At 48.4% G+C, this 23,801-nt stretch overlaps 1 protein-coding gene across 6 annotated transcripts in view; it reads left to right on the top strand.

Annotated features, from left to right (window-relative positions):
• Positions 1–212: 212 nt before the first annotated feature.
• The window catches only part of Myo18a (myosin XVIIIA), a 93,240-nt gene continuing 69,651 nt past the window's right edge, over positions 213–23,801 (top strand). For 4 of the 6 annotated variants that reach the window (XM_013016481.1, XM_013016475.1, XM_013016471.1 and 1 more), the window contains exon 1: positions 219–1,290. In XM_013016481.1, coding sequence (XP_012871935.1) covers positions 292–1,290 — 999 coding nt within the window. In that variant the 5' untranslated portion in view covers positions 219–291. Of the gene's footprint in view, positions 1,291–23,801 lie in introns of all 6 variants that reach the window. The other 2 variants (XM_013016473.1, XM_013016476.1) reach the window with 2 other exon arrangements.

Here is a 23,801-nt window from a genome sequence, read left to right as displayed (position 1 = left end):
GGTTCCGGATTGGCTTGGCACTTCCTCTTGCCAGCAGGTCAGACCTCTCCAGCACACCTTCACATTGAGCTAGAGGATGAAATGAACTGAGAAAGCCAAGTGCCCACTGCATAATTAGTGAGAGCTAGCTTGTTTATCACGTGTTTATGTCTGTACTGAAGACACAGGAAGAGGCTCCATAGAAATGACTTTTCTATGTGTTTCTATTTGCAGCAGCAAGGAGGGGGTCCAAAGGCCCTGTGCTCAGCACCTATATTCTGGAGGTGGCACCCCTAAAAACAGTACCCCATCATGTTTAACCTAATGAAGAAGGATAAGGACAAAGATGGCGGGCGGAAGGAGAAGAAAGAGAAGAAGGAGAAGAAGGAACGGATGTCAGCAGCAGAGCTACGGAGCTTGGAAGAGATGAGCCTGCGCCGTGGCTTCTTCAACCTGAACCGGTCCTCTAAGCGTGAGTCCAAGACACGCCTGGAAATCTCTAACCCCATCCCCATCAAGGTGGCCAGTGGCTCTGACCTGCACTTGACTGACATTGACTCCGATAGCAACCGGGGCAGCATCATCCTGGACTCGGGCCATCTTAGCACAGCCAGCTCCAGTGATGACCTGAAGGGTGAGGAAGGCAGCTTCCGGGGCTCTGTACTGCAGCGGGCAGCCAAGTTTGGCTCACTGGCCAAGCAGAACTCACAGATGATTGTCAAGCGCTTCTCCTTCTCCCAGCGTAGTCGAGATGAGAGCGCTTCAGAAACTTCGACCCCTTCAGAGCACTCTGCAGCCCCCTCACCACAGGTGGAGGTGAGGACGCTTGAGGGACAGCTGATGCAGCATCCTGGCCCAGGCATCCCACGGTCAAGGCCAAGGTCTCGAGTCCCTGAGCTGGTGACCAAAAGGTTCCCAGCCGACCTGCGCCTTCCCCCAGTGGTCCCCCCATCCTCCCCTGCCCTCCGGGAACTGGAGCTGCAACGAAGACCCACTGGAGATTTTGGCTTCTCCTTACGGCGCACCACCATGCTGGATCGGGGTCCTGAGGGCCAGGCCTATCGGCGAGTGGTTCACTTTGCTGAGCCAGGCGCAGGCACCAAGGATCTGGCCCTGGGGCTGGTGCCAGGAGATCGACTGGTGGAGATTAATGGGCACAATGTGGAGAGCAAATCCAGGGATGAGATCGTAGAGATGATCCGACAGTCTGGAGACAGTGTGCGGCTCAAGGTGCAGCCCATCCCAGAGCTCAGTGAGCTGAGCCGGAGCTGGCTGAGGAGCTGCGAGGGACACCGCAGGGAGCCAGCCGATGTGAGTGCTTCTCTGGGTTCCAGGGGTAAGCAGGAACCAGAAAGTCAGCATCTCTTGTTATTGTCCTGTTGACTGGGGTACCCCCAAACTGGGCAGAGTCTAAGGAGCATGGATGTAGGGAAGCTGCGCTACTGCCTGATCCCCTATGAAGGGAGGGTACTTGTTACCAGGCTGGAGGTGTTATACCTTTGTCTCTGCCTTGTCAAGAAGCTGAGGGCAAGTCCCCAAAAGTTCAGCTGGGCCTCATGTTTTGATGTCTCCTTCTTTCCTGTTGGGCTGACTTGATTGAATTTAGCATCATCCCTTTTTCAATGGTACTGAGCAAGACCAGGCTCTGCCTGAATTTCAGCTACATCCCTGATCCCTCATGAGTGATCTGATATTGATTGGTAATTGCAAAAAAAAAAAAAAAAGTACCCAGCTTCACAATACAGGTGAGGGGTTTGGGCACTATATTTTTTGAGTCTCGTTGGAATATATAGGCTAGTAGGTGCTACTTCTAGATAAGGGAGATAAAAGAACACTAAAGTATAGAAATTCCATGTTATTTAGATCTCAAAGGTTAAAAAAAAAAGACAAATGATTTCAAATCAGAGCTGTCCTGGAACATCAGGGTGTACAGCCACCATGGTTACAGCTTTTGGGGAGATAACTTCTGCTAAGACTTTCTCTTGCTCTTAAATGAACAAGGCATTGAATACCAAATGAAGGTTCAGAAGAAGCAGGATTCAGTTCTTTGAAAGCTTATAAATCATGATTGGAGTTTAGATTTTATCCCAGTGAAATGGGATCATTGAAAAATTCCAGACAGGTAGTTACAGGGTTTGATTTATTGGGCTCTAAGAGTCTTTTTTACCCTCTTGGGAAAGAAAAGGGCTCAAGGGAAAAGGGCAAGAGATCAAGCCAACAGAGATAGTGGGTCCTGGCTGTTCCTGAGATACTTTTAGGCAGGTCTCTAAGAGGAATCAAGACCTCCAAGCCCAGGGATCTTTGGGAAGGGAGTGTCCTCCCTGAGGAGAATAATGAAGGACAAGTTGGCCATCACTCCCAGCTGTTAGTTTTAGGACTGTCCAGACCTAAGTAGTACACAACCTACTCAGGGACCTTTCAGCACTGAGTGACCAGATGAGTCAAAGTCAGAAAGGGGAGGAAGTGTGTAGGAATCTGGCAAAGTCCTGTTTCAGGCTTTCTTCTGGGAGGGAAAATGTGGATGCTCAGGATGGCTGCTCAAGCTCAACCTAGCAGCACATTGGGCCTGAGGACACTGGGAGTGGCAGGGTCTGGCTCTGGCAGCATTCTCATTACTTTTACCCTGAGGCTAGTTGAGTTTGAGCAGCTGTGTGGTCAGAGAGTGATGGTGGGCAGGAGGAAGCCTGTGTGCAATCCAAGGAAGGACCTGCGCTTATTCATTCCAGAAACACATTGAGTACCTGCTGTGTGTTAGTCACCAGACTTGGCTGAACTCAGGGAACCGTGACTTAAAGGGGGAGGAAAAAGGGAAGTGTCTTTAGCTCAGAACCAAAGGTTGTAATATGCAATATACTGCCTCGCCTGTCTGCTTTCTCCCAGGCTAACATTGCTTTTAACAGATGGAATTTTCTTCTTCCAGCCTGAATCCCCCAGGGTATTGTAGCCAGCTCCCTGCTGAACCACAGCCAGGCCTTTGTTGGACCCTAGGCCTAGCATCTGGGATGCCATTGAGTTTGCTCTTTATAGCTTAGGGATCATCCTGGCATCTCACATTTCCCAGACAATTCCCGACTAGCTGCTGCCTGCTACCCCATCCCTGGGGAAGTAGGTGCTTTACCTTTGGAGATGCTGGTGGAGCCCATATTACAGCTGCTATCCCTGGAGTGCTGGTTCACTCTAGCCCCCCAAGGTGCAAGCCCAATTGGTGCCTAGAGTCTTCTTCCCCAGATCGCAGCCTAGTAGATCTATCAGGGATTCAGTAGAAAATCTCACCCCCATGAATCTTGTGCTATCATCTGGCAGCACGATGAGATCCATGGGGCTGGGGGGAAGGCATGCCTCTTCCCACTTGGGCATTGGTGAACCATGAGTGGAGAAGAGCTGGATGAGCCCAGCATTTCCAGCTTCCTGGCACAGACCCTGGGAGCTGGTGTCGGGAGGCAGCAGCCTCTTCTGTGGCTCTCATCTTCTGTCTCCTCCTCTTCCTCCACTCCTACTCCTTACTCCTTTTCTTGGCATCAGTTCTTGTCCTCAGTCTGAGCCAATAAAAGTATCGTGCTGTCTCCTGCATGCGCCTGGGTGAGGTACGGTGAGGATGGTAGCCCCCCAGGGACAGCTCCTGGCGGCCATCCTGACTTCAGGGCCATCCATCAAGTGCGTCCACACGCTGCCTGTCCCCAGGGAGCTTTGAAGGAGCTAACTAACCATCTGTTCTCTCCTCTCCTGCACACAGATGGGGGCCAAGGTCTCATAGCTCCTCTCCAAGGCCTGTTCTGAAGGCCCCAGAGAGAGACAAGCCCTGGGGTTTCCCTCTTAGACATGGTGTGTGTGGAATGTGTGGCTCACGCCTTTGATGTCCCAGAGCTGCTAGATGAAGTTCCATGGGGATTAGGGGTGACTTATGATGGTAGAATAGACTTGGGGCCTGACAAAATCAGTCAGCAGGCCCAGAGTAGCTCTTTGTTTCTACCATTGATCATTGTGTCCACCTAACCAGTATGTAAACATTTGCTGATGAGCACTTACTGTATGGTAGGTCCCAGCGTCTAACAGCAAACAACATATAAATCCAGCCTCAAGGAATGACTAGTGGAGGCTGTGACAGTAGCATTGGAAGAGCTCAGTGACTAAGGCCAGTACAAGGTCTGGGGGAACATAGAGGAGGGCTTCATGTACAGTCTTTAGGGATGGGTCAGCAAAAGGAGATGAGTGGCAGGAAGCAGGGGAAGGTTGCAGGATGACACATTTTGGGGCCAGGTTGGGATAATGTGAAGGGAGGGAGTGCTGAGAGGAGCAGCAGGAGAAGCAGACACCAGGCCGCCTAGGCCCCTGTGAGCCATGTGTGGGGAATGTTTACTGCCAAGGCAGCGAAGCCATTTGGCCAAGGAGTCACACAGAGGAAGAGGATTTAAAAGTCTCTCTGAAAGTGGCACTGTGGCTCAAGTGGTAGAGCACTCACCTTGAGCTGAAGAGCTCAGGGATAGTGCTCAGTCCCACAGTTCAAGCCCCATGATCGACAAAAAAAAAAAAAAAAAAAGTAAAAGTCTCTCTGGTGGCTTCTAGAGAGCACTGGCAGATGTAGCTGGGGTTGCTGTGGGAAATGTGTGGGGAGCTCTTGGAGTAGTCCTAGTGTAGTGGATGGAGGCCTTAGCCTGGGTAGAAGCAGCAGGGATGAACCTAAGTATCAGATTTGAGTCATGGAGGCAGGTGCTTAGTTTTGAGGTCTGACTGACATAGGAGTTGAGGGTGATGACTATTGAGTGTAAGTGCCAGTTTCGGGGGATAGTGAACCTACTTTCCTTGACTCCTTAGGTAGTTTCTGGGGGTAGGGCATGTCTTCTGATCAGTTATTCTGTTTGCTAAATGTGCTGAGGTTAGTAGAGGTCCTGGTAAAGATGAAGATCTTAAAATCCAATCCTATTGGTCTAGCTGGGGAGGATCAAGGCCCATTGAGGCTGGGTTGGGGAAAGAAGGAGGCTAGCTTTTTTTTTTTTTGTCAGTTGTGAGGCTTGAATTCTGGGTCTGGGCACTGTCCCTGAGCGGTTCAGCTCAAGGCGAGTGCTCTACCAGCTTGAGCCATAGCGCCATTTCCCCTTTTCTAGTGGTTTATTGGAGATAAGAGTCTCACCGACTTTATTGCCCGGGCTAGCTTTGAACTGTGATCCTCAGATCTCAGCCTCCTCAGCAGCTAGGATTACAGGCCTGAGCTACTGGTGCCCAGCTGGCTCTTCTTTTAATATATCTTCATTTAACTCTAAAGTTAATATGGTTATCCCTTGTCTGTCAGCCAGAGGAAACTGACTGATGTGGATACCTCTTCAGTAAGTATTGATTCCCTGCTTCTGAGGATGTAGCAGGAGGGAAGTTGTTTTTTGTTTTGTTTTTGAGTTTCTACTAGGACTTGAGCTCTCGGCCTCCTGCTGGCATTCTACCACTTGAGCCACACCTCCACTTCCAGCTTTTTGCTAGTTAATTAATTGGCAATGAGTCTTGTGGATTTATATGTATGGGCCAGCATTGACCACAATTCTCAGATCTCAGCCTCCTGAGTAGCTAGGATTATAGATCTGAGCAACCTGTGCCCACCTGGGATAGGGTTGTTTGTTTGTTTTGCCAGTCCTGGGTCTTCAACTCAGGGCCTGGGCTCAAGGCTGGCATTCTACCACTTGAGCTACAGCACCACTTATGGCTCTCCCCCTCCTCCCCCTTGTATATATGGTACTGAGGAATCAAACCTAGGGCTTCATACATGCCAAGCAAGCTCTCTTCCACTAAGCCACATTCCCAGCCTATGAGATGGGATTTTAAAGGAAGGCTACCACTCCCTCCCAATCAGGTCTGGTTTCTTTTTAAAAATTTTTTTTTGTCGGTTATGGGGCTTGAACTCTGGGCCTGGGCGCTGTCCCTCAGCTCTTCAGCTCAAGGCAAGCACTCTACCACTTGAGCCACAGCGCCACTTCCAGTTTTCTGGTGGCTTATTGGAGATAAGAGTCTCATGGACTTTTCCTGCCTGGGCTGGCTTTGAACTGCAATCCTCGGATCTCAGCCTCCTGAGTAGCTAGGATTGTAGGTGTGAGTCATCGGCACCTGGCAGGTCTGGTTTCTGAGATGTGATATTTCTGCTTCTCCTGTGGTGAAAGCCTTCAAGACTGTCAGGTTCCTCAAGAGCTTGTCTGTCTCAACTACCACCATGCCCAGAAGAGTTTGTGAGGAGCAAGTTTCAATGGAAAGGGCACGGGCTTTGGAGCCAAGAAAGGATGTTATGAAAGTTGCCAAACCTTTTGAACCTCCTTATATACATTCCCTCAATAAACAGGTATTGTTTTCTGAAGGTCCCTAAACAGAAGTTTGTTTAAGAACCAAGCATAGACCAAGTAAGTAAGTACATGAAATCAGGAATCAGCACTATTGTGGAATGCTGTGCAGGTTATCAATGGGACTGGAAGGAGGAAGTGCTCAGGCAGAAAGGTGGCAATCAGGAAAGACCCTCTAATGGAGGGGACTCGATCTCTATAAAATAGGCCCATTCTCTCCTCCCAGAAGGTCAAGTTGGAGGATACACACCCAACCAACTCAGTCGAGGTATCTGAGAAGGATAGAATTGAAGGCTAAAAGGAAACTTCTGTGTACTTTACTCTGGGTTTGTCTTTATATAAGATAAACATGTTTATGCGGTAGGAGAGGTCACTGATGTGAGACTTGGGTAGACAGTAAAAGCTGAGGAAAGTTGGTGCCTTTCTCCCTGCCTACCCATCCAGGGAAGGTAATTATTGCGATTTCCTGTGTTCTCTCATCCTTGCTCCTAGTGAGATTTTCTGTCCAATGGGGACTGTCAAGGCTTTGTCTAAGCTTTCTCTATCATTGAAGACAACCAGCTGGACCTGGGGATGCAGTTCAGTGTTAGAGAACTTTTCTAGCATTCACAAGACTTTCGGGTTTGATCACTAGCATTTTTACAAAATACAAAACCAGTCAAATGAACAAAAATCAGTCAAAGGGAGAGAGGATGCTAAGCTTTTCGTTTTCCCCAACCCAGCGTGCCTGGTTATCAGTAGTCCCGCAGGGGACTGGTCAGACCTGGCTTCTTTGGTGTCATGGAATCCCTAGACTTCTGGTAGAAATGGTATGGATCCCATCAGCCTTGTCCCTAGGGCTCTTGGGTGCTGTCCAGATTCTAGCTCTACCAGGCTACCTTCAGATTATTGGCCTTTCCTAGGCGCTTCTCATAGTGGTTGAGCAGCTGGCTGCTTCCCTGGGCTCAGTGTTCTGGAGTGCTCCTGTTCCTAATTTTACTCCAAATGATCCTGAGAGGCTTTTTTTGTTTTGTTTTAAACAAGCCATTTTTTATTTCATTTTGTGCCAAAGCTTCAGGCACCTCTGGCATCACAGAGTCTGAGAGTCCTGGTTTGGTGTGTGTGTGGGGGGGGGAGGTTCAGCGTAGAACCTATCTTCTTAGTGATGAGGGGCTGGCGGACAGGTCGCAAGGCTGGAAGCAGTGGTGGGCGGGAAGTCTTTGGGAGCTGGTGTGTGTGTGGGGGAGGGGGTTATCTGTTCTGAAGCTCACCATTGCAGAACAGAGGGCTAGGGCATTTCTGTTCCACTGGGCCTTCCTTCTCTGTCCTTGAGGGCAGCATTCTGCCTTCACTGTGGGATGCTGGATGAACTGTAGCTCCAGAATGCCCTGGCCACCCAGCCTGTGGGTGGTGGGCACAGTGCCCAGGCCACATTGGACTGGGTGTGGGTACAAGTACTGGTCATTGGTTGTTTTTGTAGGCACAGCTTAGAACCCTGGTTGCAGGGGTGGGGTCTAAAAGGTAGCCTCCCACTTCTTCCTGCCCTGGCTCAAACCCCTCCAGCCTGCCCAGAAACCCCATTGCCCCTCTGCCCTCTGCCCTCTACTTCCTTCTAATCTCTCTTATTTACATTGAAATGGTTCTGGAAAATACCAGATAGGCAAACACCCTGACTGGGGTAGCTGGGGAGTGGGGTGAAGGGGGTGTTGTAGGGGGGTGGGGGCAGGAACACAAGTATTTTAAAAATGCTGCAAATCTCTACAGCGTTTCCCAGAAACCACAAGCATGCTCTCAGCCTGCCAGCAGGGTTCCCGCCACCCCTCTGCACTGAGCTGCTAGACGCTCTTCGTGCAGCCTGGAGTAGAAGGCAGCATGGTGGTGGGGTGTGTGTGGGGGAAACCTGTGATCCAGTTGAGGTGGGGGGTCCCCTGCTGCTGGGCAGGCTGCCTGGCGCCTCCTTTGTCAGTCCCAGGCAGTGGTACGGATGTGCCCTAGGCATCCAGCAGGCAGTACCCTGTAAGCCCACTGTGCCAGGCAGGCATTGTGAAATAGTGGTGTTTTTATTTTTTTTCCACAGCCCCTGCCCCCTGCTGTGCATTTTTAGGGGGACAGCCAACTCTTGAGTCCCCATGGTGTTTGGCAGCAACTTCTGTACTGTTAAATACAGGGGACAGTGTCAGCACAGCTTCTTTTTTATGGTTGTTGACTCTGGCTTGGTTGGAAAACTATTTCCTTAGGCCTGGGTCACCCCTCTGGCCCCCTTAATCTCCCGCCATATGGCCCTCAGAATCAGGGCATGGCGTCCTGCCCTGCATGGCTCAGTCCAGACACTTTGCATAAACTGGTCAGGGAAGTGTGAAGGGCTGTCTGTGTACACTGTGATGTTTACTGAATCCTAAGACTCTCCTGAACAGAAGACCCTTGAAAGAAGGCATGGGAAGTAATCGAAGGCCAGGTTCATGGCAAGTGTTTGCTGTATCTGGTCCTGTTCTAGATGTTTCTTATATATTAACTCACTTAGATTCCCCAATTCTTTGACGTATGTATTGTAATGAGCTCTTTCACAGATGAAGAAACTGAATTACTGATGACTGGATTACGGGTTAAAGTTAAACCAGTTGTGTAAGGTGGCACAAATATTAAATGATTTGTCAGAATTTGAACTCAAGCCACCAGCTCTTGGGCAGTGTGCCAGATGGTGTAAGGGAAGGCAGTATGTAGATAGTCTTATAAATCCACAGCACACTGCAGACTGGGTCCCTCTAATCTAGAACCCGGAAGCCCCTCCATTTCCTTGTCTTTCTCCAGAAAGAAAGAGGAGACAGGATGGACTGACTGGCCTCTCCTGCTCTGTGAATGGTGGCCCACAGAAGGGTGTGACTGGTACTTTTAAGGTGTCCATAGATTCAAGCCAAAGGGACTGAGCCCAAGTAGCAGCAGTCTTAGCAGGACGTGGGAGACAGCAGGAAAGGGTGGACCAAGGGGCAGCTTGGGTGTGGTCACCAGGGCTGGAGGAGGACTCATGCTTCTAGATCCTAGATCCAGAAAGCTGGAACATCGCCCTTCTCAACGTTTTTGGCTCCTAATGGCATGCTGGTAGTGATGTCCACAGCACGTGGCGTGGCAGGATCCCTATACTGCATAGGGGTTGTGCACTCTTGTTCAATTTTTTTTTTTTGGTCGGTCGTGGGGCTTGAACTCTGGGCTTGGGTGCTGTCCCTCAGCTCTTCACCTCAAGGCCAGCTCTCTGCCTCTTGAGCCACAGTGCCACTTCTGGTTCTCTAGTGGTATATTGGAGATAAGAGTCTCACAGACTTTCCTGCCCAGGCTGGCTTCGAACCGTGATCCTCAAATCTCAGCCTCCTGAGTAGCTAGGATTACAGGTGTAAGCCACCGGCGCCCAGCCACTTGGGTTCCTCTGTATGCATCATGGAGAAAACGCAGGGAAGCAGGGCCAGCAAAGAGCTAAGCAGGTGGCGGACATCCAACTCCACTTTCTCATTGGGATTTGCCATGAAGTCCCAGCCACTCCTGATTGTGCTTTGTTCTGCCCATCATGTTTTCTCTTGGGCCTGGCCTCCAGATTGAATCTCTTTCTCAGGGAAGTCTTCCCTGTTCCTCTCAGACCATGTCAGGTCCCCACCCTGGCAACACCCATCCTTCCATACCATTCATCACAGTTGTGATTAGCTAGTTATTTAATAATTTACCCGATGCTGGAGCACTTCATGAAAGCAGAGAATGTTGGTTGAAGAAAAAAAAGATGACTTCTCTAATCAGAAACTAGTTTCCCAGTCTCTGGTCTTCCTTGTATAGCTCAGTTTGGGTTCTTAAAATTCTGTTGTCTTAGGCTGGGAAGGTGGCTCAGTGGTAGAGCGCTTGCCTTGCATGTTTGAGGCCCTGGGTTCGATTCCTCAGCACCACATAAGCAAAAAGAAAAAAAAGTCGGAAGTGGCACTGTGGCTCAGGTGCTAGAGCGCTAGCTTTGAGCTGAAGAGCTGAGGGATCGTGCCCAGGCCCAGAGTTCAGGCCCCATGAAAAAAGAAATTCTTTTTAAAAAATTCTGTTCCCGGTGCCTGAACTCAGGGCTTTGGTGCTGTCCCTGAGCTATTTTGCTCAAGGCTAGCACTCTACCACTTGAGCCATAGTTCTACTTCAGGCCTTTTTGGTGGCTAATTGGAGATGAGTCTCATGCACTTGGGGTTAGGGGTGTGGCCCTGGTGGTAGAGCATCCACCAATGAGAGAAAGCATCAGCTACCCAGTTTGAGTCCTGGGAGGGGAGGAGAGAAAGAGAGAGAGAGAGAGAGGGAGAGGGAGAGGGAGAGGGAGAAGGAGAGAGGGAGAGATCTTTACTGCCTGGGCTAGCTTCAGATTTCCTGAGTAGTTAGGAGTATAGGCATGAGCCATTGGTGCCCAGCTCTAAAATTCGTCTTTTGATGAAGTCTTTGTGGCTTGTCTGTAGTATGTTGCCATCTCCTGCCACCACCCACATGATCTCTTGTGTCTTGGGGATTTGGCCTCTGTCACAAGAGTGGAGGAGAGCTAGGCATATAGGACCAGGAGCTGAGGGAAGGGAGAATTTCAGGAACAGCCTGCTTCTGATCCTGCAGAATTCCCCTAAAGGCACTGGACCTGGGTGAGAGATTTAGGGTTACACGGGGGCCACATGATGTCCGGCCCAAGGGTCCTGAAGGAATGTGCCTATCTTACTGGTTGCAGGTCTCAGAGGGGTTGGAATGTGGCCTGGGGCTCCAGGCTTCATCTCCCCCCCCTGCAGCTTTCCCTGGACAGCCTTTGTACTGGAATGTCAGCAGGCTGGGAATGTTCAAGGCAAGGATCTTTCCCATTCAGAGCAACAGATTCCAGCTGGAGCTGGGGACAGCTCCCACACAGTTAGGGGCCATCAGAGAGGGCAGGCACAGGGGCTCTAGGGCAGCCGGAACTGCTCTGCTCTTGAGGCCCAGGCTCACTTCCAGTCCCTAACTGGGTAACACAAACATTCTTCTTCCTCTTGAGCCAGGTCAGGAAGAACATGGGCTTCAGGAGTTGTAGGGCTCAGGAGTGGCAGCCAGGCCCTAGGAATTTGAACCCTACCTCTCTGAGAGAAAAGGCAGGCCATTTCCTACAAGGCTGTACGCCCTCCAGTCCTGAAGTAAATCAGGAAGGAGAGCCAACTCAAATTCCATCCTCAGGTGGAGCTTGTCTACCAGACTCAGGTTTTGTGGTCTATAGGAACCACCCAGCAGATAGGAGGTAGCACTGCTGAATTTGCCACCCATATTTTTCTTTTCTTCTTCTTCTTTTTTTTTTTTTTGGGGGTCCGGTCTTGGGGCCTGAACTCTGGGCCTGGGCGCTGTCCCTCAGCTCTTCAGCTCAAGGCTAGCACTCTACTACTTGAGCCACAGCGCCACTTCCGGCTTTTTTCTTTTTGCTTATGTGGTGCTGAGGAATCGAACCCAGGGCCTCAGGCATGCAAGGCAAGCGCTCTACCACTGAGCCATCTTCCCAGCCCCCATGTTTTTCTTGTATACTGTGGGCACTATAACATCTTCAGGGCCTGCTTCCTGTCTTCATGACCTTTCTAGCTCTGTGCCCTTTGACCCCTGATCTCATTTCTGCTGGCTCCTCCCTCCCATTCCCATTTCTACCAGGAGCTGACTCATTTCCTCCTTCTCACCCAGCTTCTGTCATTGCCAGACCCTGTGGCTAGCTGGGTGCATGCTGGAAGGGAAATCTCTCTCTGGGCATTTCCAGCAGGATTTGGAAGCAGCCTCTTATTCTGGGGCCTGAGAGGTTGGAATGTGAGGAGTAGTGACTCCAGACCATAGGGACAGCTAGGTCTGAATGCTCCCTGAGCCTTTTGGCAGTCAGGAGGAATGTCAGGAAACCTGACATCTACCTACATCTACCTGTTCCCTGTCACATGTGGCAAAGGTGCCATCCTGTGATCAAAGACGCTATGCTTTCACTAGCACTGCAGGCATCTGCAAAAAGCTAGATCTAGCTTGAGTATTGTGGTGCATGTCTATAATTCCAGATACTTGGGAGTGAGAGGCAGGAAGATTGTGAGTTCAGGGCCAACCCTAGGCAAAGTTAGTATTACTCTATCTCAAATGCAAAACCCAAATGAGTTAGTAATGTGGCTTATGTAGTAGAAGACTTGCCTAGCATGCTTTGAGGTCCTAAATTCAATCCCCAGTAACAAAGACACACAGAGACACACACACAGAGACACACACACAGAGACACACACACAGAGACACACACACAGAGACACACACACAGAGACACACACACAGAGACACACACACACAGACACACACACAGACACACACACACACACACACACCCAGCCCTGGGTGGCATGGGCCAAGTAGTGACAGCATTGTCAGGCACTATGAGACTGTCATGACTTTCTATAACACCTAATTTCATGCCCAGCCCCATCACATGAGGGAAAGTGTCTGGAGATCCCAGTAGAACCTTCTAGGGGCATGATGAAGGGGAAATACCTGACAGTATCTTCTTGTGTGAGTTCTTCCTTGGGAGGGCCTGCCTTCAGCCTCCTGTCTCCCTCCTTTGTGGATTGCTGGGATTATGAGTGGACTGCAGAGGCCCTAGATGGGCTGGCATCTTCCATTGCCCTCCCCAGAGCTGTCCAGGCTGTGGCAGCCTGTGTGCCTGGCACTCCAGGCGCTGTGGGAACCAGCCTGTGCTGAGCCTGGCACGGCCTTGCCTTCTCCTCAGCAGACATCTAGGTTACCTAGAGGACACAGGCCCTGGGTGAGGTCAAGTCCCCACTCACTTGGCTATGCATCAAGATCAATAGAGGCAAGAGGGAAACTGGGCCTGTGGCCTGAGCAGCCTGGGGGGATTGCTGTGGTATGTCTTCCTGGAATCCAATGACCAGCAAACATCCCTGTTCCCCTTAGCACTTGGCTTTCTCTGGCGTAGCCCCCGTTGCACAGCAGCTTGCAATTCCAGCCTTGAGGATTTCTGGGTACTGACAGGAATTTCTTGTTTAAGTCAGGTTGTGGGGGTTGTGCCAGCTTGACCACCCCACCTACAACACCCTTGCCTTCTTTGTGGGAGGTGAACCACCCTGTTAGGCACACAGATGCCCGTCTGCATTCCTCTCCCAGGGTTTCTATATTTCTCCATGCCCTCACCCAGCCTTCCTTGACCTGGGAAAGGAAACACAGAACTGGGCTCCGTGGCAGGATTCCTGGCATGGGAATGGCCTGGGTACTATGCATGGACTCCCTGCTGAGTTAGACTAGATTTTCCTTTTCTCCCACACTCCTCCAACATATTTCTGCAAGTAGCCTCCAGTCCTTACAGCCCTCACCTTCTCTGTCTGGTTTGAAGGCTGGCTTCAAACCAGAGGGCTTGGCTTCTGGGGAGGAAAGGCTGAGTTTTCCTGTTTTACTCAGGGCCTCTTTGTCTTTCCTTAGCTGAACTATTGTTCTGCTCTCTCCTCTATGCCTCTGAAAGGGGGACAACACATCCTGACTGAGGGGGTGGAGAACCTTTTTCTGTCAAGGGCCATTTGGATATTTTTAACACCATTCTTGAGCTATACAAAATGATCAATATAGGCAGATGGCAAAAGGCAGCTGATAAGATGCATCATGTGTGTCCCATCCTGTACCAAGTGATTTCAAGAGCCTTATATGACCTGAGAGCTGGAAGCTCTCCACCCTATGGGGGTCTCCTACCCTTTGTTCCATTCATTCTCTTCAAAGCTCTATCTGTATTTGTTATTGTTGCAGTGGGAACAGATGCTTGGCAATAAGAATTGGATGGAGCTGGGCACTGGTGGCTCACACGTGTAATCCTAGCTACTGAGATCTGAGGAGGCTGAGATCTGAGGATCGCGGTTCAAAGCTATCCTGGGCAGGAAAGTCTATGAGACTTATCTCCAAATAACCACCAGAAAACGTGAAGTGGCCCGGTGGCTCAGGTGGTAGAGTGTTCACCTTGAGCTAAAGAGCTCAGGGACAGTGCCCCATGACAGACCAAGAAAAAAAAAATGGATGGAAGATCTGGTTTTGAGTATAGGACTTTTTGGCAACTCATTTTGAGAGAAAGAAGAGGAAGGCAGCATAGGTGGTGGTATGTGTATTGCCAATATAATTGGGTGGTATGTAGACTCCAGCTGGACTGCTTAGTCCAAAAATTCTGCCTTTGCTGTTTTTGCTGGCAGAGTGACCTTGGGTAAAATATTTAATTTTGTAGGACCTCATTTTTCTATTTGTAAGATGAAAAAAATAGTATTACTGTGTGTGTGTGTGTGTGTATGTGTATGTGTATGTGCGCATGCACGTGCAAGTATATGTATATCTAGTACTGGGCCTTGAACTCCAGGCCTTGCATTCTTGCTTGTTTTTTTCACTTAAAGCTAGTGCTATACCACTGAGCCATACCTCCACTTCCACCTTTTTACCAGAAAATCAGAGTCTCTAGGATTTGTCTGCTGGTTTTGAACCATGATCCTCAGATCTGAGCCTCCTGAGTAGCTAGGATGACAAGCGTCACCCACTAGCACCCAGCGTGTATCACTTTTCTTGGAAGGCCATTCTGAAGATAAAATGAGAAAAATCATAGCTCTGCCACATTGACAGGGGTTACAAGCCTCATACTCTTAAGTGGGTGCCTGAACTAGTGATAGAATCAAACCCGATAGATGCCATGCTTCTTCCATCTATACCCACCTATGAGAAAGTTTAGCGTGTAAATTAGTTACAGGTAAGAGATGAGCAGGAATAATAAGATAGAGCGGTCATTACAATATCTTGTAATGCAGGTTATTTGAAATGAGGACTTATTTCTGGAATTTTCCATATAGATAATTGAAACTGGGGAATATGAAACCATGAATAAGGAAGGCTTACTAGAGGGCTCAAAAGTGAGCTCTATAGTCACTGATCCATCATCTCTGGCGCCCTGGGCAGTGCTTGGTGTCTGTGGGTGTGGACCATTTGCCCACCCACAGGCATGCTATGGGCCCTGTTCCTATTGATGACTCAGCTGTGAGACCTTTGCTCCTGTCTTCATGCTGGTGATTTTTTTTTTTTCTTTTAAATTTTGCCCAAAGTACTCATCAGGGAGAGATGGGAAACAGTCCCAGGCTTACTCAGGGCCACACAGTGATTGAAGAGTGGAATGGCTTTGCTCTGATTTTCTCATCTGGTCTCTAGTTTGATGTCAGTTTTTCAAATTGTGCAGTTGTTTTTCATGTGATGTCTCTAGTCAAATTCTTGCCTGATGTGAATACCTTTGCAGTATCAGACTTTGTTCTACCTGTTTATTTTCTAGCTAGACAAACTCACTCCTTTTTTTTTTTTTTTCATTCCACAGTTGATTGTTTCTTCATGGCTTGCATCTAACAGCCTACCTAGGTTAGGGCTAAGCAAGAATTGAAACATAGCAGAAAAGCTGCCTGACCTGCCAGTTCCCAGCTCTGTCTTCTGTAATTTCCATCAACATAGAAACCTGCCCAGACTCACCCTCTTGGATTTTGCTAACTACTGTAGCAACACTTCCTAGACTGAGTCCCCGTGATAGAATGGGATAGCCATCAGATCTACCCTGTTACGTTGCTGTGTGTCGAAGGCCTGGCTGGAGCTTGCCTGAGCCTCCTAGGCGATGTCAGAGTCTATTCTCCACTTCTTCCTCCTTTACTTCATCTTGTTATGGCCCTCCTTGCCTGGTGGGCATGCTGCCCTGCCTGAGGTTGCACTGGCCTTATTTGCCCTTGCAAGTTCAGGGTTCCGTTGGAAGTTCTTTCTGTGGAGCTCTAACATTGGATGAGTCCCACAGTGGGTGCTGGGGAAACCCTCTGGCCACTACATTCCAGATGTCTTACCCAGACATGGCCCAGAGGCTGTGGAAACAAGGCACGATTGTGTGGCACTGAGGGGCTTTCTCCCAAGCCAGCACGCCTTGGGGTGGGAGCAGGCTTTCATTCAGCTTCGCCTTTCAGCCCATGGCATCTGGCTTCTGCTCTCAGGCTGGGTGTTCATTGTGACTACCGTTCCCTCCCCCACTTCTTTTTGAGGCCTAGAGAAAGAGACAAAACCCTCGGGGCCAGAGGTCTAAGCAGATTTGAGGGGTGGGGGCAGTGGTGGAGAGAACAGCAGAAAAGTTAGGGGCACCATCTGAAGAGGGGCTTTGAGTAAAATGAGCAGGACAAACTGGAAGGAGGAACTTCTAGACCAGACCCGTCCAATAGAACATGCTGCCGAGATAGAAATGTTCTGTGGTTGATGCCATCCCATTTGGGAGCCCCGAGCCACAAGAGGCGCAAGAGGCCATTGAGCACTTGAAATGTGGCTAGTTTAACTGAGCAATGAGATTTTTCTATTTTATGTTATTTTGTGCTGGTACTGGGCTTGCATTACAGGCTTGAGCACTGTCCCTTAGCTTTTTCAGGCAAACTGTCTACCATTTGAGCCGCAGCTCTACTTCCAGCTTTTTGCTGGTTCAGTGGAGATAAGAGTCTCATGAAACTTCCTGTCTGGTTTTGAACTGTGATCCTTGAGATCTCAGTCCCCTGAGTAGTTAGGATTACAGGCATGAACCACCAGTGCCCAACTTAAAATTTGAGTACTTCATTTTTTATTTTTATTTTTTGCCAGTCCTGCAGCTTGAACTCAGGGCCTAGGCACTGTCCCTGAGCTTCTTTTGCTCAAGGCTAGCACTCTACCACTTGAGCCACAGCTCTACTTCTGGCTTTTTCTGTGTATGTTGTACTGGGAAATCAAACCCAAGGCTTCATGTATGCTAGGTGAGCACTCTTCTACTAAGTCACATTCCCAGCCTTGAGTATTTCACTTTAATGAGCAGTACCCCACTGTTTTGATTTATCTGAAATTTAAATTGCTACCTATTGGCAACTATATTGGACACTACCTCTAGACTGACAGCTCCCAGAAAGAAATGGAGGGCAGCGTTGAGTTCTTGAAGGCTCATGGCCTCCCACAGAAATCTTGTGGTGAGACTGGACCTGGTGGCATTTCCCCTTCCTCATAGGAAGGAAGGTTTGTCTTCTCTGGCAGTTTCTCAGCTTCACCAGCTTTGGAATCCTGATGCCCCAGGGCCAATAGGTCCTGGCTATGTGCCACCACAACTGGGGCAGTGCTTCTTCTCCTTGCCAAGTATGTCCTTTGCCCAGCTTGGTAAGATACAGGTGTTCACATGCCCAGTGAATTTGAATGGTTGTTTATGTGGGGGCAGATACTTGGTAGGCTGGGCAGAGGCCTTTGCTTCTATGAGGGTTGTGATGTGTGCTTTGTTTTCCCTGCAAAGGATTCTAGAAATAAGCCCAATTGGGGCTCCCAGAAGTGACTACTCAGATCCTCAAATACTGAATATCCAGTGTTTGAGGGAGCCTAAAAAGAGCTTTTTTTTTTTTTTGTACTGGTACTGGGGTTTGAACTTGGGGCCTTATGCCCTCCTTTAGTTTTATCATTTAAGGCTGGTGCTTTATCACTTGAATCACACCTCTATTTCTGGCCTTTTGCTAGTTAATTGAAGATTAGAGTCTCTTAAGATTTGTCTGCCCAGGCTGGCTTTGAACTGCAATCCTCAGATCTTGGCCTCCTAAGAAGGTAGGATTACCATTGTGATCCAATAGGTACCTGGCTAAAGGAGCCTTTTTGAGAATAAGCACTACAAGCTGTCAGCACTCCTAACATGGAAGATCTATTGATATCTTCTTTAAATTGGGGTGGCTGACCCTTAAGCTGGTTTTCCTTTTTTCTTTCAGTAGAAATAGAGAAGAGTTGTCACATATATGGGAAGAGAACAGTGCTTCATTATGTTCATTCTCCAAGACTGCCAGAGGAGGTGGGATGAGAATATAGTGTATGTATGGGGTGCATTTAGTAGATTCAGAAGTGACCCAAGTCTGTGAGATTTGGGGGAGGGGTGTGAAGGGTTTGGAGAAACTATCCCTAAGCTTAGCCCTTGGCCTTGTGGGAGCTTGGCAGAACTGAGGAAGTTTGGAAATTCCCAGGGCTTTGAGGAAATCCCCAGCAGCTGAGTTTTTGGAGAGCAGCAAGCCTCCTGGAGCTGCCAGTCAGGTGTTAGCAGGACCTGACTGCCTACCCTTTCAGATGAGCCCAGGCGTTCTTTCTTAGGCTCTGAGATAGGGTCCATGACACCAGGCTCTGGATGTGCTATAACTGCCTGGCTGTAGGAGGTGGCCAGTCCCTGAGCCCTAAGTCTCAGGGACCACACAGGGTAGTGATCGGTGGCAGGCTTCTCCCCAACCTCACAACACAGACTCAAAATGTCCCTGGTGTCTTTTGACCAGGGGTTCAAATTCATTCATTTAACCCATGAGTAAGCACTCACCGAATTCCTACATATGTAGAGACTGTTTGTTGGTCGCTGGGGATAAGGCAATGATGTAAACAAGGTGGGCCCAGTTCATCCCCGTCTTTTGCCTTATCTCTCCTAAGACAGAGGCCATCTTGCCGCCTGCAGCCCCCTCAGGCCTCAGCATCCCGGGGACGCTTCCTGGGGGCGGGGAATGGAGGCCCACCCCGCCGAGGTGAAATCCCGCGGCCTCTACGCTAGAGAAGGGGACTGCTGCCCTCTGCCGGGCTCTAGCAGCGATACAGGATGGTCATTCAAGGGCTCTGCGCATGCGCCGGCCCTGGCTCCGCCCATGCACTGGCGGATGGGGCCCGGAAGTGCGGGTCCAGAGCCGGTCTCGTGTGGGCGGGCCTTGAATACCTACCTGGGTATTGGGCCAGTCTAGGTATCCTTTCTGCTCTCCTTCCTCTCCTTCAGGCCAACCCTAGGCCTCCTCCAGGGGATTATTCTCTTTCACTTTGGGATCCTCCAGTCACACACACACACACACACACACACGAATTAAGAATAGTTAACACACACACACCCCACACACACGAATTAAGAATAGTTCACACACACACACACACACACATCCCACACACGAATTAAGAATAGTTCCTCCCCCCAGATTAAAGCACTCTTGCTCTGGCCTGTTTTTGAAGGCAAGTGAAGACTTCCCTAATAGCCTAGGAATCTGAGGAACCTGAGAAGTGGCCATCCCATGGAATGTGTGTGTCACCTGGTGGTAGCTGGTGCTCTCCTACCCAGGAAGTTTTAAGTGCCACAATGTCCCCCTTCCCCCCCCCACTTCCCCAACTTCCTTAAATAAAGAGTTCCATTAGTGATTTTTAAATATACATTGCAAAGTAGTAATACAAGTATTATGCAATGTTATATTATCCATTTACAGAGCACTTATATAGGCTTTTTCCCCTCGTAGGTTTTGTCTTACAGGGGAAATTATGGGGACAAATAGGGAAAGGGGCCTATCCTTTTATAAAAATATTCAATAGAACCTCAGTGGAAAATTTTCCAAACTACCTCTTTCCCACAAATTCTATATTTGACATGTCTGTTTGGCAGAGTAATGGCTTGATGTCTTCTTAGACTCCCAAACTTAAACTCTTTACAAAGAAACCCCTTTGATTCCCTTTCCCAACTTCTCAACCCTTTGAATCCACTTCTCATCCTCTCCTCATGGCCAGCCAGTCTAGAAGATTCTTCCTCTTGCATCATCCTTTCTTCCCCACCTGCAGGAATCCTTATCTTTCATCTGGCTGTTATCTTGATTTTCTTTAGTTCTTCAGCTTCTAGCTTCCATTCTTTCCCTGCATCCTTCTGTTCCATCAGCATTCCTAAGCAGGTTCAGTCATGCCCTCTTCTCTCAGAAGCCTGCCCCTGTTTCCAGGTAAACCTGGCATGGAAGTAGCTGGGCTTTGGAGTCTGAGTCTGAATGATTGCCCTGTCAACCACTATCTAATAAGCAATTATTAAATTCTGTAAACCTTAGCTTCCATGTCCTCAATTTCCCTTTCAACATTTACCTCTTGGGGTTTGACGAGGAAACTGATTGGCTCTGTACCTGCCACAGGGCTATGCTTAGAACCATCTTCTTTTCCCTTAGATTGCTTAGCTTGCTTTTGTCTCAGGTATACATTTTTCAATTGTGTCATAAGGCTCAGCTCAACTGGATTAAAAAGAAGAGACTAGTCTGATGTCAGTGCCTCGTGCCTATAATCCTAGCTACTCTGCAGGCTGAGATCTGAGAATCATAGTTCAAAGCCAGCTTGGGTAGGATAGTCGATGAGACTCTTATCTCCAATTAACTACCAAAAAAGCTGGAATGGAGACGTGGCTCAAATGGTCAAGCAAAAAAGCTTAAGGACAGCATTCAGGCTTTGAGTTCAAGCCCCAGGACAGGCACCAAAGCAAAAACCCCAAAAGATTACAAGCTCAAACATCTGAAAAGTCAAAGCTGAAGCCTCCAGAAGCTCAGTCTTATCTGCAAACTTAAACAGTGTGGTCAGGGATCAGACCTGTTCTGTCTTTCTGCTCATCTAGGCTTGTTTGGACCTCAGACAAATAGTGGCAAAATAGTTCAGCTCAAGGTTCAAGTTATATGGGAAAAGGAGACTCAATAGTACCAAAGTTTCTTTTTTGACCCATAATTGGATCACATGTCTTCCATGACCAAACCTTTAGACTGGGGATATTATTCCTGGCCAGGCCTAAAATGAGTGGGTCCCCAGAGGAAAACTGGGGTGCTGTTATCAGAGCATGGAGGACTGCACAGTGGGCCACAGAAACATCTGTTGCACACAGCACACAGCTTGCTTGGTGGGTCCTCTCTGCCTTCCCAGCCTTGTCTCTTATGTTTTCTTTTGTGTCCTACACGTTATCCAGGAATACTCTCCACATCTTACATGCTGTTCTATTCACCTTTTTTTTTTTTTGGGTCCGGTCGTGGGGCCTGAACTCTGGGCCTGGGCGCTGTCCCTCAGCTCTTTTAGCTCAAGGCTAGTGCTCTACCACTTGAGCCACAGCACCACATCCGGCCTTTTTTTTTTGCTTATGTGGTGCTGGGGAATCGAACCCAGAGCCTCATGCATGCAAGGCAAGCACTCTACCACTGAGCCACCTCCCCAGCCCCTATTCACCTTTTCTTGTACTTGTCTTTCCGCCCAGCATTCCCTTCCCTCTTTCATGGCCTGCCTCAAAGCTGTTTGCAAGCTGTATGCCCAGCTCCCTTCCAGAAAAGATCTATGAACTTCCCTTAGAATATTGTCTTTGCTCCCCCATCCCTTTGCTCCAATTCCCCATTGGAGCACAGAACACATTCTTACTTGAATTATAACTATTGGAGTACCTTTTTGTTCTCTCCTCTGCTGGTCTTGGAAATCAGAAAGATATTCATCTGTTTCACACATGCACCCTTTTTCTACCCAGTGTCTTCCCTGAGCAGGGTCAAGGGAGGTTGGTGCAGGGGTTCTAACAACAAGCAACCTACAACCTCTGCCTCGTGAAGCTAACAGGCAGGCATTGTGCTTCTCCAGTGCTGGTGCTGAGGTTTCATACTACACTGCTGGCTGAGTGTACCTCACCTCTGGCTACCCTGTTCTTAGCCACTCTGGCCAAGGATCTTTTGCTCAGCCACACCACCAGCTTCAACTACCAGAGCCCATGTGAATATCCTTTTGTGGCCTCCTCTGTTCCACCCAGGTTGTTATGTATGAACTCCTAGATCAACGAGTTGGGAAAATCCTGTGGAGGCTTAGTGCAAAGGAGAGGGCTGGCATATAAAAGAAGCAGCGTGTGGTCCATGTAGGGAGCCCATCTTAAGCATATGTCACCAATTACCATCCCGAACATTAATTTATGCAATGTAGTTATGGTGTATACACTCTAAAGTTTAATAAATTCAACTATATGGTTGGGTAAGAAACTATGAAAATTATAAAAATGGTACTTTGGGTATTTTTATTATATGTTGTACGTGAGTGTACATTATGATTTCATGCAGCTGTGTTACGTAGTACAGTAGTTCCCTTTACCCACAGGCATGTGTTCCAAGACCCATAGTAAATGACTGAAAAGTATGCTGATACTGGATCCTCCATTAATACTGTTTTTTCCTGTACATGTACCTATGAAAAGTTGTCGTCGTTTTCTTCCTCCTCCTCCTTATTGCCAGTACTGAGGGTTACTCAGGGCCTCAGACTCTTACTTGGCTACTTGAGCAGCAGCTCTACTTCTGGCTTTCTGGTAGTTAATTAGAAATGAGAATCTCACAGACTTTTTTGCTTGGGTTGACTTTGAACTGTGATCCTCTGATCTCAGCCTCTTTAGTAGCTAATATAGACATGAGCTACTGGCACCCAGCCTGTAATTGTATTTTCACCCTTTTACTAAAAGGAGCACTTGGGGCTTCTTTTTGGTATATCTGAATTGCCAGCATTATTGTTCTTCCACTTTAGGGCATATGTTTTTGGGGGGAGGATGGGGGAGTGGGTGTAGTATTGGGATTTTGAACTTAAGACATTCTACTTGCAAGCACTCTACTATTTGAGCCATATCTCCAGCCTGTTTCTGCTTTATTACTATTATTATAATTATTATTATAGGATCTCATGTTTTTTGCCAGGGGCTGCCCTGGGATTCTCCTACTAACAGCTTCCAGCATATGTAGGAGGTTCACAGGTGTCAGCCACCATGCTTAGCTTACTGATTGAGATGGGGTCTTGCTTACTTTGTGCGCAGACTGGTTTAGAACTGCTGTCCTCCTGATCTCCACCTCCTAAATAGCTCTGATTATAGGTATGAGTCACTATGCCTCTCAATAACCTTCCCCCCACCCCATATATTTATTTAGCTGTGCCCAGGGCCTTGTTGCATGCTTGGTAAATTCTTTACCACTGAGCTAAGTCCCATCCCTGGAGCCATTAGGAAGTAGAATGAGGATTACTTGAACCCAGTGCTGGGTACTGTGACCAAGGGCCTCATAACCATGACAGTTACTGCATGAGTCACAGGTAGGTCACATGTGCAGTGTAGAGCCATGTGCTGAGTAGGACAGATTTGAGTATGTGAGATTTCATCATGCTTCAGAACTGTGTGCAATTTAAAATGTAGAAATTGTTTATTTCTAGCACTTTTGATTTAATATTTTCAGACTTAAAGTTGACCACAGATAACTGAAACTAGAAAGTGAAACTGGGTAAGGCAGCATGCACCATACCTTGTGAGCAATTTAAGTGATTGTCTGTTTATTACTATACCCTACTTTTGCCACAGATGCTGATTTTAGAATCAGCTGACTTTAGACCCAATGTGCCTTTACTGTGTATGAGTTATGTTTATACACACACAGTGAGCATTGTGCATTTTTACCTTTTTTTTTTTTGGTTGGTGGTGGGGCTTGAACTCAGGGCCTGAGGCATTGTCCTTGAGCTCTTTTGCTCAAGGCTAGCACTTTACCACCTCAACCCAAAGCTCCACCACCAGTTTTTGAGTGGTTAATTGGAGATAAGAGTCTCAGGAGGATAATGTGATGTCCGGAAAATGAACCCTCAGATATGTATTTTAATGTTTTTTTCTTTCATGCATGTGTTTCTAACGCATTTATAAGATTATCTCTTTGTTGCTTTGTATGTCCCTCCCCCACA

Source organism: Dipodomys ordii, unplaced genomic scaffold (assembly GCF_000151885.1).
Source record: "Dipodomys ordii isolate 6190 unplaced genomic scaffold, Dord_2.0 Scaffold31, whole genome shotgun sequence".
Lineage (NCBI taxonomy): Eukaryota > Metazoa > Chordata > Mammalia > Rodentia > Heteromyidae > Dipodomys > Dipodomys ordii.
Note: the sequence above shows the minus strand (reverse complement) of the source record. Positions and strands in the feature narration are given on the sequence as shown.